This window comes from Lissotriton vulgaris, chromosome 5 (genome assembly GCF_964263255.1).
Source record: "Lissotriton vulgaris chromosome 5, aLisVul1.2, whole genome shotgun sequence".
NCBI lineage: Eukaryota > Metazoa > Chordata > Amphibia > Caudata > Salamandridae > Lissotriton > Lissotriton vulgaris.
The window spans coordinates 1,007,393,535-1,007,409,431 of NC_141693.1; the positions used below are offsets into that span (position 1 = coordinate 1,007,393,535).

A 15,897-nucleotide genomic window follows, 5' to 3' on the forward strand; every position below is an offset into this window, starting at 1 on the left:
TAGAAGGGGCAAAATCTGTCTGAGCGCCTTCAGCAGTCCAAAGCAGACACTGATGGTTTCATTGTTCTGAGAGGTCATTTGGAGATCCGCATCAAACGGTACCCCTAGATTGCGCACGGTCTTGACTGGAATGCAAGGATCAGCTCCCGGTGCAAGCCTGATCTCATGGGAAGGCTGTTGACTCAGTTTGGCTGACGAGCAGTAGACTACCTCTGTCTTCCCCTCGTTAAATTGAAGGGAGTTTATTGTCAGCCACCTGGAGACCCTGCTCATGCAGTTCTGAAAGGTCTCCATGGTCACCGCCTGTCTTCCTTCTAAGGAGAACACCAGTTGGGTGTCGTCGGCATAATTTATCAAATCTATACTAAAAGATTTAATCATGGGGATCAGGGGCTGCAGATAAAGATTAAAATGAATAGGGCTGATCGAGGAGCCCTGAGGTACTCCATGACTGACATACTGGTTAACTTTTCTCAGGGGCTTCCTAAGTCAACCGTTATCTCTCAGTGCTGTTAAACAAGTAAATTCTGACAAACTTGCCGCTCGGCGCTCTTCAATTCTAAACGCTCCCTCTTTGCTCATGCATTTTAATTCCTTGTAGCCAAAGTTCTTCCCACTAATCAGGAAACAGAAGACGCTACTCGCGTCTAAAAAAAAATAGAAATATTCTCCCTCACAAAATCTCTGTGCGAAGAGAGACGCTTGCTCCTCGCAGAAAAGGGGTTGAAGTGCGCAGTACCTTCACGGAGCATGCGCATACCTCGCTCTACTGATCGCAAACTCGCAACCACTAGACTGCTGCCCCTGAACTTGCCGGTGGTGCCTGCTCTGCCATTCTTTGGTATGAGTGCTTGATGTTTTCTAAACAGCGCAAAGAAACAGGATTGATACCTGATGCCGCTGGACCCTGCCTGGTTTCTTTACTCGTGTCGTCGAGCGTTGATTTCTTGAACCTTGTTCCTGCCTTTTGCTCAGTAGTCGTATTAGTCCTGACAGGGCCCTGAGATATGACCCTTGAGCACAGATTGAGTGAAAGAAGAACAAGCACATTGGCTCATTTTACTTTCACTTTGATGAAATGACGTCAGTGTGCCCTGTGCACTGATCGTCATATCAGCAACAACATTTTAAAACAGTACTCAGGCTGCTCAGGAAGCTCTTCCCAAGCAACCTGAGGTACAATTGAAAAAAAAGGAAACCCTCTAGTGCAAAAGAGAAGAAGGCCCTTTATGCCTCACCCCAGTATTGGCCAATGGCCAACAGATGCACTGGAGAGGGAGTGTGGGTGTCGGCCATTGGCCGATGCCCGCACTTAAGGGTTAAAACCTGCAATCTAACCTATCAAAATAACCCTATTTGACAGGGGAATATCTCTATTTTAAATATTAATAAGTCACCCCTAGGCAAGGCCTTGTAGCCCACGAGGTAGGCAACATGTTATGTTATTTAAAAGTGGGACATGTAGATATATAATTTTATCATGTCCCTCCAGTGACAAGGTCCCAAAAGCTATTTTCACTGTGGCAGGCTGTGGCTTTTTATGAGAAAATTAGAGAACAAACTAAAATGTTAATTCCGCTATCTCAGGTTTGGGACTTGGTGGTAAAATAAATAGTTTAACCACTATTTTTATTAATTTTTAAATACCCAATTCAATGGTGAAGCTTGGTTTTTAAACCTTTTAAAAGTTACCTTTCCACTGCCTGAAACTCATGTAGGCTAATTTACATTAGCTCCCCAGAAGCTGCCAAGGGAAATGTCTTTCTTCCCTTTACAGGAAGACAAGTTTCAGTAGACCTACACACTTTGTAACTTTGACAGGGTCCTGCCCTTTCACAAGTAAATGTAAGGTGAGACCTGGAGAAGGCAACACTTTATCTTGCCAGCCAGGCTGGCACCCAAACCAGCTGGAGGGGAGCTACCTCCGGAACCGTTTTTGAGTGATAACAGAGGAGGGAACTGCCCTTTTCCATGGCCACAACTTTGGGTAGGCACACAGGCTACAGGCTCTGCACAGGGGAGAAAGGTTCACCTATTTCAGATTTTTGGAATAAGATGGACAGTTTGATTGTTTACAGGGGGCAATAGGGTTATGAACCTTGCAAATCAGATCCGCTCTACTGGTTATTCTGTGGTTTTCTATGCTGAAGACACACAGATTGCAGTCTCAATGTTGTGTGACGTCAGAGATGTTGCTAAATGGTTTAATAAATGCATTGAGAAAATTGTCAGATGGATGAAGAATAATTGCTTTAAATTAAACCCTGACGAGACAAAGTTTCTCCTATTTAGCAATGATGCATCCTTCTGAACTGCCTCTTGGTGTCTCATGACCTTGGCCGCTTTCCTCCTCATTAAAAAAAGCCAAGAACCTGGATGTTCTCTTTGATGAAAAAGTATCAATTCTGACCAAATTAACCAGGTCACTTCATCTTGGGCCAGATGTACAACCCTAAATTGCAGTCACAAACTTGCAATATTTGGCATGGCCATGTGCAAACCTCATTTTGCGATTCAGTAAATGTTATCGAATCGCAAAATGAGGTTTGACACTCGCTAATAGGAAGGGGCGTGCCTAGGGCGTCCCTTCCTAATAGCGACTCGCATTTGTATGTATGAATGTTTTGCAATTGCAATTGTGTTGCAAAACACTCGCAATTTACCACCTACTTCAAGTAGGTGGTAAACCGCTCGCAAACGGGAAGGGACCCCTTCCCCCTAGTGAATGGGTCAAAACATTATTTTTAAGGGCAGGCAGTGGTCTCCGGGACCACAGCCTGCCCTTAAAAATGAAACTGAAAAGTTTCATTTTTCTTTTTTTAAATGCATCCTGTTTTTCTTAAAGGAAAAAGGGATGTATGAAAAAAAATTGCTTTATTTAAAAGCAGTCACAGACATGATGGTCTGCTGACCCCAACAGGCCACCATCCCTGTGAGTGCTAGCCATTCCTAATGGGGTCACAAATTGTGCCTGTCTCATTAATAATAATAAAGGATGTAATTTGCGACCCCATTAGGAATCAAAAACAGTGTCTGAGACACTATTGTACATCCCAATCTGCGAGTCGCAAATGCGTTGCAATTTGCGAGTCGTAAATTTGTGGGTCAGATATCGGGGCCCCTTGTTTTTTTTGTTAAGAATTCTGAAAAAGATTTTTCCCATCACCGCTCTGGTCATCTTTGCCCTAGTCATCTCCAGGATTGACTACTGCAATGCTCTTTATGTTGGCATTCAACAATGCCTGTAGAGCAAACTCCAGACTCCAGAATGAGGCAGCTTGCCTTCTCATGAAAATATCTAAATTTAGTCCCGCTTCCCAAGCCATCATTGACCCAAGCTATCAGTCCCGAGCGGGTCAATGTTAAAGTGTTATGCATGGAGCATAAAACCCTTTATAATGCTGCCCCTGAATAATTCAAAACACTTATTCACTTGTACATCCCCAATCGTAGGCTTCAGTCTACTTTGGCCAAAAATGTAGTCATTCTCAGAATCAACAAGGCCTGTTGGGGCGGCAAAAGTTTCTATTTTTTCACCTGCAAACTGAGGAATGTTTTGCCCTTTCAGCTCAGCACTCAATCAAACCTAAAACAAATTAGAAAACAACCTAAAACCTGGCTTTTCTCATGCTCTCTTTCTCATGTGGTTTCTCAGTTGGTTTTATTTCGGATGCTAGCACCAAGACGCCTACGGGGATATGGGCACACTGCAAATCTTTCTTACTTACTTATAAAAATGATGGGTAGGGTTGCCCTTGGGAATTTATTCCTCAATGGTTAGAGAGGAGGCACGAGTCACCTCAACATACTAGCTAGTGCTAACCATAAATTGGGCACCCCAAGGTACCCTTCTCAGATACTCTCAGGACCTTTGGAAGAAAAGAAGGACTGCACCTGCTGTTTGAGACCTGACAAGCTTGACCTGCTCCCATGTGAACCCAGGACAATGAATTGGGCTCCGAGGGTCAGTTGGCTGACGGCCCATTTGATCACAGGGATCCAACAAGCTGCTAGAGGGCTTTTTCCCGAAGTGCCCAGCAGCTCAGTAACAACTGGACTTTGACTGGGTGACGCTGGTAGCCTCTGCTGCAGTGAGTACTGAACCACCAAGTGCTGTTCCTGAGGTCTGGGACTCTTGGCTGCGTCTAATTGGACTTCTCCCAACAACTCTGAAAAGTTGGTATTTAAAAACGTTTTGGACTTCCAGACTGACCAAGACAAACCACCCAAGTTAATCGCCCTAGGCATGACTTTTCTGGACTGAAAAAGAGGTTTCTCCTGCTTGGAGCTTCTCTGCAGAAGTAAATGCATTTCAAGGGACCTCAAGAAGAAGGTACCCGGCCTTGTGAAACTTACCTACAAATGCAGTCTACATTGCTTGTCCCACTAGAGAATTCTGAGATTTGTAAAAGAGGCTAAGTCCAAACGTAGAAATCATGACAGGACAAAGGTGCCAAAAGTACACAGCCAATGCAAGCACTTACCTGGGCATGAAATGTGGCTTTTCCCACTTTGAATGTTTTCTGCCAAAGACAGGGGCTTCAGTGGGACCACAGCTAAACGCTATTCACCCCCAGAAGGACTTCCTTGGACACAGCCTGTAACCTTGTCCTGCTGGAGGACTTTCATTTCAGAGCCTAAGTCCCAAGGTAAAATCTCCAAAGGGACGAACATGGTTGGGTTATCAAACCGCAGTGCAAGAGTCAGCCTGAAATAGCGCCTAGGTCCTGGTCTACTGCAACCATAGATTGTCATTGGTTGTTGGTGCTTTTTGGTGCATTTTTCCTCAATTCTTCTCAAATTCATATCTTCGGTTCCCCTTGTTGGATTTTTCTAGTTTTGGTGTCATTTTGGTTATTAAATCTGACCCTTTTGTTCTAAATTGTTGCTGGATTTTTGTTGTGTTGTGTTTTTTTACTTAACTGTTTTGCCACTTCTAAATGTTTTACAGATTTTCTCTAAGTTAAGCCTGCCTGCTCTGTGCCTTAGCTAGCAGTGGTTGAACTCAGGTTTAAATCACTAAACCTTTTCCTGTACTTAACAGGTTAGTAATTGTATTACTTGTGGTAGACTAACATCCACCCCAATTCATAATTCACTTTCTTACACAGACCAACTACATGAGTTAATTGTAGTTGGAGAACCAATTGTATAGGTTAGAGAGATGTGCAGTAAATATGGTATTTGACAAGACAAGAGAACAATTACATGAGTATTTATGTATCTCGAGTGCCACCAAATGGACTACGTACGTGGCAGAAAAGTACTCACTACCCAAGAATTCTGGAGACAATTAGATGCCCAGTAATCTAATGATGCATGCACCAGAAATACACTTCATACCCACAAAACCCTGTCCAATAACTACACAATCACTGCATGCCATAAGCTGGGTCTTAAAAAGCAAAGACAAGTGCTATTGGACTTGGTTCTTAGAGCTCACCCTGTGCATCACAATAGCACAGTTTGATCATAAATGTGTCTTGTCCTATAAATCCACCTAGATTTTAATGTTTCTAATTGAATTTGTTATGCGTCTTGTACGCATAACTTATTGCAATAATATCTGTAGAAAAATGTGCAGCTAAGAAATAGGATTCTTACGTAATCTATAATTTAGCCAGCTTTTAGCACACTTTAGTGTCATTCTTTTAATGAGTCTGTAAACTTCACAGGCCCGAGGGGGGAACGATGTTTTTGCAATCACTGGATATTGTAAGACCTCACATTATCCTCATATTTTACATAACCCTGCCAAGATGAGAACCGCACTGTTCCAAGTTAGTGGCATGATCAAAAATTCAACTAAAAAGGTTAATGTGTCCCCACGGATCTGAAATCTGAGTTTTAATTTAACAGGAACAGTTTGCTGGGATTCGAAAAATGTTCTTAACAAATATAATTAACTTCAAGTGCTAGAACAGAGACAACAGGGTGTGATTTAGTTGAATGTCAACCAGAACAAAATGATGTAAAACTCTCAAATAACATTTTAAAGTTTTCCGTGTCGGTGGGTCGAGTCTTTCTTACAATGAATTCAGATATTTAATTTCTTACCATCTTTTTTTAATGTTATACCCTTTATTGGTTTGCAAGGACTGATCTATAAATACAGGTGATTTCTTGTCAAAAGCAGCAACTTGGAAAATTGACAAAACCGGGTTCTATTCTAGGCGTTGAAAAGTCTCTTCAAAGAAAGGCTCTTAACTGTTGAAATAAACACGTATAAATCCAATAAGTCTCGTCTTTTAATGGCGTAACCCACCTCTTGGCTTTACCTATGCCTTTTGATGATGTTGTCACGCATCAGCAAAAAAAAAAAAATCTTGCTTGGCAATGTAGAACGGCAAAAGAAAAGTGTTGCTAAATTTGTACACATGGGTCATCAGGCATGGACACTTGATATGACACTACAGCAGCCCCTGCATAATGACGCACATGTTCATGTGCCACTACAGTCACATACGTGTCACCACACTTATATACATATATGACATGATGTGTCAGGCATTTGTTTTTTTGTTAATTAACCGTTCCAAGATGGTGTACACTCATCTTGGAGAAGTAAATGAAAAAATAAAGTCAACAAAGGTGCATTTTTTGGGAGAAAGGCGAGGCCCAACATCAAGTTAAAGTGACTGGAACATGTAAAAAAGAGATTTATTTTTGTTTAAGTGGTGAGTGGGGCGTAATGGTGGAGCAGATGGGGCATGCGTTTAGTGATGAAAATAAATTCCAATGAGTGCTGAGAGCAGAACAGGGAGTAGAGTTGGGTGATTAACCCCCTGGGCGCGGCCGCAATTCTGCGCCTGTGCGGCCGTTTTAATGAGTGGGCGGGTTCATGACGGCCCCCAGCCGTCGTCAGCACACGCCCACCGTGATGCATGGAAGGGGTTAAATACAACAACAAAAATGCTCAAATGGACAGGGAGGGTGGGATAAGCAAGGGTCAAGCATGAGGAAGGAACATGGAGATCGCAAGGGTGCGGGTATCTGGTGTAGGGGAATCACTACACGGGGGAGAGTGCTGGGACCATAAAGTAAAATAAATTCCATGTCTATGGATACAAATCATCTATTCAAAGAATAGTGAAGAAGCTTTGCTCAGGGGAGGAACAAACACAAGCAAACGAAGGAAAGCATTCGAATAAGATGGAAGCAAATGAGATTAATCTGAGTGCCAACCTATGGTAAGCAATGGGCTAATCTAATCCCACTGTAAATATTGGCATTGTCCACTATAAAAACAGACAGCCAACTGCTGTCCATCCGTACGACTTAAACAAGCATGTCACTCCCCTCAACCAACAATCTCATTTCTCACACAAAGGATTCTGTCTTTTATTCACCCCAACCTCCCTTTCTTGGATAGTCAGCACAGATCGATGGCAAACATAACTGTACCAGCTCCATACATTACCATCTATGTGAATACGAGCAGGATCGACCCTAAGTGATCCGAAATCCAGCCTGGTACTCATATTATGCAAACAATTCTGATACTCATTACAAAGCCAACACTGACTTCCAACCAGATGCTGAATCAAACGTAACCCTTTTACGAACTACAATTCTCAGCTGCGATCAGTCCCACACTATTAAAACAGAATCAATGTCTTGCAGTGTGACCCCACTAAACTATATAATTAACTCACCAACTCAAGGTCTTCTTCCCCTACTTTCTTAGAGGAAATCGCAAAAAATACGGATAATTTGTTTTAGTTCCATTACGGCATAAATCAAGAATACTGCTGGTGGCTTTCTTTCAGAATATTTAGGTTTTAGTGTGTAAATTATGAACTACCTGATTCAACATAACCACAGCTAAGATAACACACAAAATGGATACATCAAATCAAACCATTAAATGATTGCATGGTCCAAATATAAAACAAATGCACCGTATCCAGTGGTCACTTTCTTTAGTAAGCAGACAACATAAAATAAATGTACGTCATACTAGCGCGGGAGTTGAGCAGTTCACGAATGCCAAAGAGAATATATTAGACTGTAATAGCGGTCGCAAAACATTCTTACATTGGGTTTTGAGTCGCAATTAGGAAGGGACGCCCATGGAACACCCCTTCCTAATTGCGAGTCGTACATCCTATTTAGCGAGTCATAAATAAATTGTGAATCGCTAAATAGGGTTTGTACATGGCCCTGTAGGTTTATGCATGTGCAAACGGGTCGCAAACCCGTTTGCACATGAAAAAACGAGTCGTACATCTGGCCCAGACTCTTTAGGAATTCTATTCACAAATCAGCCCAGAGCCAGCAGAAATCTGCAGCCCTGGTGGGAGACTCACTGCTAGTTATGTTCATAGGTGTGTGTGTGTATGGACCTCACACAGGATATGTGTGGGGTGCGGGACACCTACCAGGTTTGGATTGCAAGGGGAAATGCATTAAGCGAATCCAGGTGTTTTCCTTCATACCCCTGTAGGGGTGGAATGAAATACAGATCTACTCACAGAACAATCAGTCACAATACTGCTGGTTTACATCAGCAATGGTGCACCCCTAGTGTTGTGGTGGAAGCTTATCAATGCCTTAGTGGTCGCCATTGGAACACTCCCCTTGTCTTTTTTGCCCCCAAAGGTTTGAGCTTCAAAGGCAGTGTGTCGACATCAGGCACTTCTTGTGACAAGACGCCTGTTTGGCATGCCTCAATTCAAATGAATTGAGCTAGAAATAAACACTCCACTGGCTTCATAAAGTGTACATCTGTCCATCTCAAAGGTCTGAATTAGCAATCCCACAAAATATATTTAGGGTGCAGCAAAGTGATATACTTCCAATCAACGTTTAAGAACAGACCTAGCCACAACATAGCAGCGTGAGATGACGACTAGATAGTTTCACTCATTAGGTAAAAGCATTTAATAGCACTTGAATAAATGCTGATTCTAGGAAAGCCTCTGAAGCATAATTACCCAGGCATTCTAAATATGTCATCTCTGATGTACCGCATGTTTTCTGCTTGGCAATTTATTTAGATTTTAGGCAGAACAAAACATCACAATCGCATGCTTCACTCGTGGTGTCTTTTTTAATAGCTCCTATAGTAGGCGAGGCGGTACACTGATATGAAATTGATACCTTTTTCTGGCACAATAAAGGAGATTGATTGAGTTAATTTAATGTAAATACAGAGAAAGAGTATTGTTTGCCAACAGATGGTTTCTAAAGGGATAGCTAGTCGAGCACTGGGTAATGGAACACTTTCCACTTGATGTTCCCAAACTTGAAAAACTTCATAGCAATATTGGATTTCATCTTCAGGCCATCAAAAACTATATTACTTTGTATATTGTATTCTATTTCACCTCGAATTTTTCAAACGCAAAACTGCAAATGAAAGAAAGTGGCAGAATTCCGAGATGTTTTGAAATGGTTGTGAAAGATGCTGAACTGGCACCAGAGAAAACCAATAAATATTAGTGTGAAAAGAAGCCAGTTTGGAAGCTTAGAGAAGCTCTCACACCTCTGCCTTGGAGCGGCTCTTGCTCGCTGGAAATGGAGAAGTGTGGCTCAATGGTTAGAGCGGCAGACCCTGAAGCAGAGGTCTAGCCCGGGACCAGGGTTCAATTCCCCGCCTCAGCGGGTCTTGGGCTCAAAATTCCACGGACCTGACAATCTCGCCGCAGTGCCTATTCCAATCATGGAGTCCCACTCTGCAACTCTGGGCAATAGCTTGCTTAATCTCCGCAACAGCCCCCACAACGCTAAGGATGCCTGGCCTCCACCTTGGGGGTGCCCAGGAGTGGACGCCTCACAGGGAAAGCCAGGATGGGTTCCACAGCGGTATTCGTACAAGCGCTTTGAGACCCTTGCGGATGAGTAGTGCGCTATACAAGTATCAATTTACATTTACATATTTAAATACCCCGGCAATCACTGTGCGTTGCACAAGGAGTGATTAATGTGCAGCAAGAAGACCGACAAAAGGCACATTTGCTCCACAGTATGACAGCTGCGTTGCAAAAAGCATTTTCCAGTATTCACTCTTATAATAAAAAGATTGACCCTCCGATATAATTAAATTTTTACTTCAAATTACTCTGGTGCCTGGCAATGTGTATATGTGTCCAAGTGTTTTGTGGTTTCACTAATGTAATAACCATGTAAACCCTTGTTTTTGGCAAATTTGGTATTTTTAGAGGTGATCATTTGAACCTTGCTACTAGCTGGTGAAATATAAAAGCAATTAGTTTTTTTCTAAACATTTTCCCTCTTTCCTATCCTTTCTACCGAGCAGCAGTACAAATAACTAGGATGTAGTTTAAGTACTTTGGCACCGCGCCATTGATTTGAAGAAATTTGATCAAGGGACTAAGCTGTTGACCTCTGAACTGGGGACCTGGGTTCGAATTCATCCCTGACGCTTGACTGAAAATCATGTGATTCATTTGCCAAAAATTGTAAATATGTGAAAACTCATGCAATTGTTTAATCTGTCCAGCACTTCTGAAAACTGCCCCTCGATACTGAGGTCTCTTAAATTATAACCCTTTGTCCTCTTTCCTTCCTACCTCAGCTGTCCACCTGCATTGATTCCACTCTTCAGGCTTTCTTGTTTCAACTATGCAGATGACCTACCTACAAATCATTCTCCAGCTCAATGACCTTAATTGTGATTGTAATTGCATTTATATAGCGCTTACGATCCCTGATGAGGTGTCAAAGCGCTTTTTGGCGGGTAGCACGATACTCTGGAACCCATAAAGGATTAGTGGTGAAATAGTACATGGAAATATGAGATTAATTTGAGCGGTGGACATGTGAGCCTGTAAATTGGATTGAAAAGGATAGCGGAGGGACAGAAGGGTCCAGATAGTGTTATTTGGACATCATAGCAGGAGGAGGAGGTTTGGGATGAGTAAAGGAGAGATGGGAGATGGGTAAAGGAGATCTTTAGATTTGCATCCTTCCTGGCTGCTTTAAAATCTATGAAATCAATCCATGATATTCACAATGTAGCTGTTGCTGACAATTATGCTTCTCCAATCTCAATTTTACACAGCCCTACCAGAGCCAGTTATGATGTGCAACAGGAATCCGTTTTGCAACAAAAGTATATGTTATTAAATCCATTTGTTTCAAGAGGATCCAGTGGGATTTGGTATACTGGACATTCCAGCAGACCGAATTTACTCCTATCCTTTTCAATAATTTTTCAAAGCAGGGTCGAATAATGGTGCTGAAAAGTATTTTCAACAGTTAGAGCAAAAGCACAGGAATAACAGAACATGAGTGCATGTTGTTTGAGGTGCTTTTGTTTAAATTTGTCCTTGCAACAAAAATTGGCACAAGGCCACATTGGGCAAATCAATATAGTTGGAAATTATGGATTTGCATTTCACGCAGTTACGCATAATTTTGCTGTCATTTTATTCATTACGGGGAAGCAAATCTTCCAAATGAATTTTTTTTTTACATTGTTCACTGCCTAACACACATTCATCCTACAATAAACTATGGAATACATTGTTCATATAACTATTTGTTTTTTTCATACTGCTGGCTGCCAAACAACTTAATTTTCCCAGCACTGTTTAGATTAAATGCTGGGGTGCTGAACTTGATGGTACTCAATGTATACAATAGGCATGGGCGGAAAATCCGTTCCGCTCGCGGATTTTGCGGATTTTCGGGAAATCCGCAATCCGCGAGATTTGCGAATTTCCCGCAAAATCCGCAAATCCGCGAGCAGCGGATTTTGCTCGCACTGCTCGCACTGTTCGCGTGAGTTCGCGCCCCGCGAATAAGTGCAAAATTGCAGAAATACGATCTTAGCAAAACTGAAAGTAACTACTTACCAGGTTCAAAAGTTCAGGCTCATCATTAGTAGCCATTTCCTGTAGTGCTTCCTGAGGGGCCCCTCCAGAGTTCAGTTGCCAGTTGAAACTATTATGTGACCCTGCTCTGAACCTCAGAATAGTTACACATATGCCACAAAGGTCCTGAATTACAGCTAAGGGAGACAAGCAGGAGCCAGGCTGGAAGTTAAAATCCATTAATCAGCCCCTAATTCATTATTGTCAGTTGGGGCAGGGCAGGTGTTGGGGCAGGGCATTGCAACAATGAAAGCACTTAGCAAGTGCAAAAGATCACTAATCAGGGCGCACTAAGGAAGCAGGTGCCAGCTAAAAAAATATTCTGTGACACATTAATCAGCCCCAAATTAATTCAGGTCACTTGAGGCAGGGAAGGTGTGCTTTGCTTTGCCGAAAATAATGTACACTGGACAACCAGAGGGTGTGGTGATGAAACAGAGGGTGGCATGGGTGGGCCAGAGGGTGGCATGAGTAGTCAGAGAGTGGCAGTGGTGACAGAGAGTGGCAGTGATGAAGAAGAGTGTCCCAAACAGGCTGGACACGTAGAAACAACAAGTTCGCAAAACTTGCGACCCGACAGGTAAGTTCGCAAATTGTGAAATTGTAAAAACCCTCGCGAACTGGCAGAAACACGGGCGAACACAAAAAAAAAAATCTGCAAATTCGCGGGAATTCGCGGATTTTGCGGATTGCGAATCCGCAAATCCGCAAAATTCGCGAACGCGAGATCCGCAAAATTCGCCCATGCTTAGTATACAACATTTATATAGTGAACGGCTGATATACCAGCATGTGCCAGACTACATAGCACTCTGCACAAGGGCCCCATTACGAGTTGCCCAGAATTCAGTGAAGACGATACTGGGGCCAGAATAAAATAATCTGAGTTTACTAGTTAAAGTCCCCGGAATTGGGAATAACATATAGACCCAGCAACACCAGACCAGTTACCACATGCAGATTCCCAGCTCTGGGGACTTTACTGCTGACCTATTCCACCTGTTTTAAGCAGGTAGGAAATGTCAGCAGATCCGAGGTGGTACTATTGGTTGCAGAAATACACCAGGTAAAAACGGACTCTTATTCTGCATCCAGTAATTTCTGGTGGGAAAACACAGGCCCACTCAGAACCGTCTGCAGTGGTAGCTTGCCCGCTCGTAAAGAAGCATTGAGTGTAACGCAAGAGGTTGTCTTACAAGCTTATGTGCTTCCCACTTTGTATGAAAAAAAAATCTTCATTTTTGTAAGCTAACTAATGTCTGATATAAGTTTTGAAGAAGTGGGGCCATTTGGGAAAGCAAAAAAGGCTTTTCCAATGTACCAACCGCAATTTTGCGGTTCGGTAACCTGTTACCAAATCATAAAATGGGTTTGCGAGGCAGTATTAGGAAGGGGCGTTTCAAGGGCGTCCCTTCCTAATAGCAAGTCGCAAAGGTATGTAGGATGTGTTGCGGCCAAATACTGGTCGTAAAACATTTGCACTTCATCATCAGATTCAATCTTATGGTATGCCATTCGCAAATGGAAAGAAAGGGGTCCCCAAAGGACGCCTTCCCCTTTGAGAATGGTGGTGAAAATGGTTGTTAAGAGTAGGCCGTAGACCCACAGACCACTGCTCCTCTTAAAAAATGAAAAGAAAACTTTTCATTTTTTTTCTTTTAAATGCAGCCTGTTTTCCTTTAAGGAAAACAGGCTGCATTTTTTTTTTAAATGATTGCTTTATTTAAAAGCAATCACGGACATGGGTGGCATGGTGATCCCAATAGGCCACCATTCCTGTGATTTTAGTGTTTCCAAATGGGTCGGAAATTGCGACCTACCTCATTAATATTCATGAGGTAGGCCTATTTGCGACCCACTAGGAATCGCTAAATAAAACTCATGCAGCTAGATTCATCATAGTGCAGTTTTGCGAGTCCTTAATAGCGATTATTAAGGAATCGCTATTAAGGACTTGCAAAACGGGATTCATGTAGGAATCGCTAAATAAATTGCGATTCCTACACATTCCTTATTTGCGCTTAGCAAATTGCTAATCGCAAATAAGGAATAACTCCCCATTCATTCCTATGGGCCTGAGTAGGAATGAATGGGGAGTTATTCCTTATTTGCGATTAGCAGTTTGCTAATCGCAAATAAGGATGCGATTTCAAGGTTGCCAGGGGTGTCCAAAGGACACCCTGTAGCACCCCTGAAATGTAATCTACATTGGTGTTGCGCACACACATGTCCAAAGGACATGTGTCTGTGTGTAACATGCAACTTAGAAAAATGCATTTAAATGCATTTTTCTAAGTTTTCGCTATTTACCACGAGGTTTGACCTCGCGGTAAATAGAGGCCAGAAATAGCGAATTCGCAAATAAAAAATGGTTAATGAATTGCAGTAAAGGAATCTCAAATAGAGATTCCTTAACTGCAATTCCTCGCAAATATGCGATTTCGCAATTACCGATTTTTGCATTTGGGATGATGAATCCCAAATGCAAAAATTGTGCTCGCAAAGGGACAGATTTGCAGAATCTGGCCCTTTGCGACCCGATTTTTCTTTCATGAATCCACCTGATTGAGTTTCATACAATAGGAATAGCTGTTATCTAATTTCGATTAGCAGAAAATTGCAATTAGGTAATCGCTATTTTCAAAATTGATACATGTGGCCCGTGGTCTCTTCTTTTGGCCATTCGCCGCTTCCTCTTACCTCATTGTTCCACTTCCCTGCCGTGATTTTCCCCATCACCACTTCTTAACATCCCTCCCTCTGACTTCCACTCTGTGCCTTGTACCACTCTTACCCTCATTCCAATAACACAAATTCGCTTCTCTGTTTACCCAGTCATACCTTGGCCAGGTGTAACCTTTCCAAGTGTGCATTCCAAATATACAAAGCAATAAAAAAAAGAGTCCCACTGAAATGCAGTCAGCAGAAAACACATTCTTAATGCACAGGTAGTTACCGGGTCGTCAGGTCGGAGTTTCTTGGACGGGGGGCCGCCATCCTCCGGGTGCAGCATGTAGTACAGTCGCACCTTGTTGGCATGCTTCTTGCTCTAGAAAGAAGAAGAATGAGCTGTCAGATCCTGGGGACTCTGGGGGAAACTGAAGATCCGCTGCACGTGAGTGAGGTGCACTTGACCCAGATCTCACTCTCCCATACTGCCACACGCGCGAGATGACGATGGATCGCCCTCTATCCGAAGGGTGAGTGATCGATCCTATGTGGAATACATTATTTACTTACTCCTGTTTATTTACTATGAATTATTTTTGTTTATTTACTCAAGCAAAGGTGGTTGGGAAAGAAATGTTGACAGAGAGAAATGCATTAGAACATGGAGGTGAGGGAGTCACTGAAGGCTCGAGCCGGGCTTTGGCGTGGCTTGAGGTCTTCCGGTACCCTCGAGCCCAAAAGGAGCCAAGCTTTCCTGTGACTTCTGCCTTCCATAGGTAAATACAAGGAGTATGCAGTTCCTAACTGGAAGAGAGAGGGGGGCAGGTGGTTATTGTGGGCAAGGACAACAGTGGAAACTGGGGGCTCCTCCTCTTGGAATAAAAGGCCCTCACACACCCGGCTGGGTGCCATGCTTCATCATAGGGCGTGCTCCTTGTCATGTTGGCGCTGTAATACCTGACGGGCACCCTATGAGGGCTTCTTTGGTGGAGATCTTTTATCCCAAATTACCGTAAGGTGCCCTGGGAGTGAGGGGGCCTAGACAGTGTAGATGAAGTGTGTGGAGGTAAGTGACCTAAAGAAAGGTTAAAACAGGAAATGGAAGTGCCAAAGAAAACAATTTGGTTAAAAGATGAAAGGCCCCCTCACCCCAAAGGCACACAAACTAGTAGAGGTGTTACCAGGTAGCAGCAGGAGCTCTTGGAGATAGGAAATGAGGACAAAGTAGGTGTCATACCTCCATTGAAGGGTTGGGGTAGCAGATGTAGTGGCGCTCTGGCAGGTAGCTGGTAGCAGTAACTTGACTATTGCAATAAGTAAGTGTAAGGTGCCTCCAGGACAGGGGAAAACCCAAAACCCCTGAATGAGTGAGGAGCTAGAAGCCCAT

At 42.9% G+C, this 15,897-nt stretch overlaps 1 protein-coding gene across 1 annotated transcript in view; it reads right to left on the bottom strand.

Annotated features, from left to right (window-relative positions):
• LOC147711895 (zinc finger matrin-type protein 4-like) overlaps nt 1–15,897 on the bottom strand; it is a 1,215,746-nt gene that overhangs the window by 868,250 nt on the left and 331,599 nt on the right. The window contains exon 3 of the mRNA XM_086922617.1: nt 14,797–14,889. Coding sequence (XP_086778743.1) covers nt 14,797–14,889 — 93 coding nt within the window. The remainder of the gene's footprint in view (nt 1–14,796; nt 14,890–15,897) is intronic.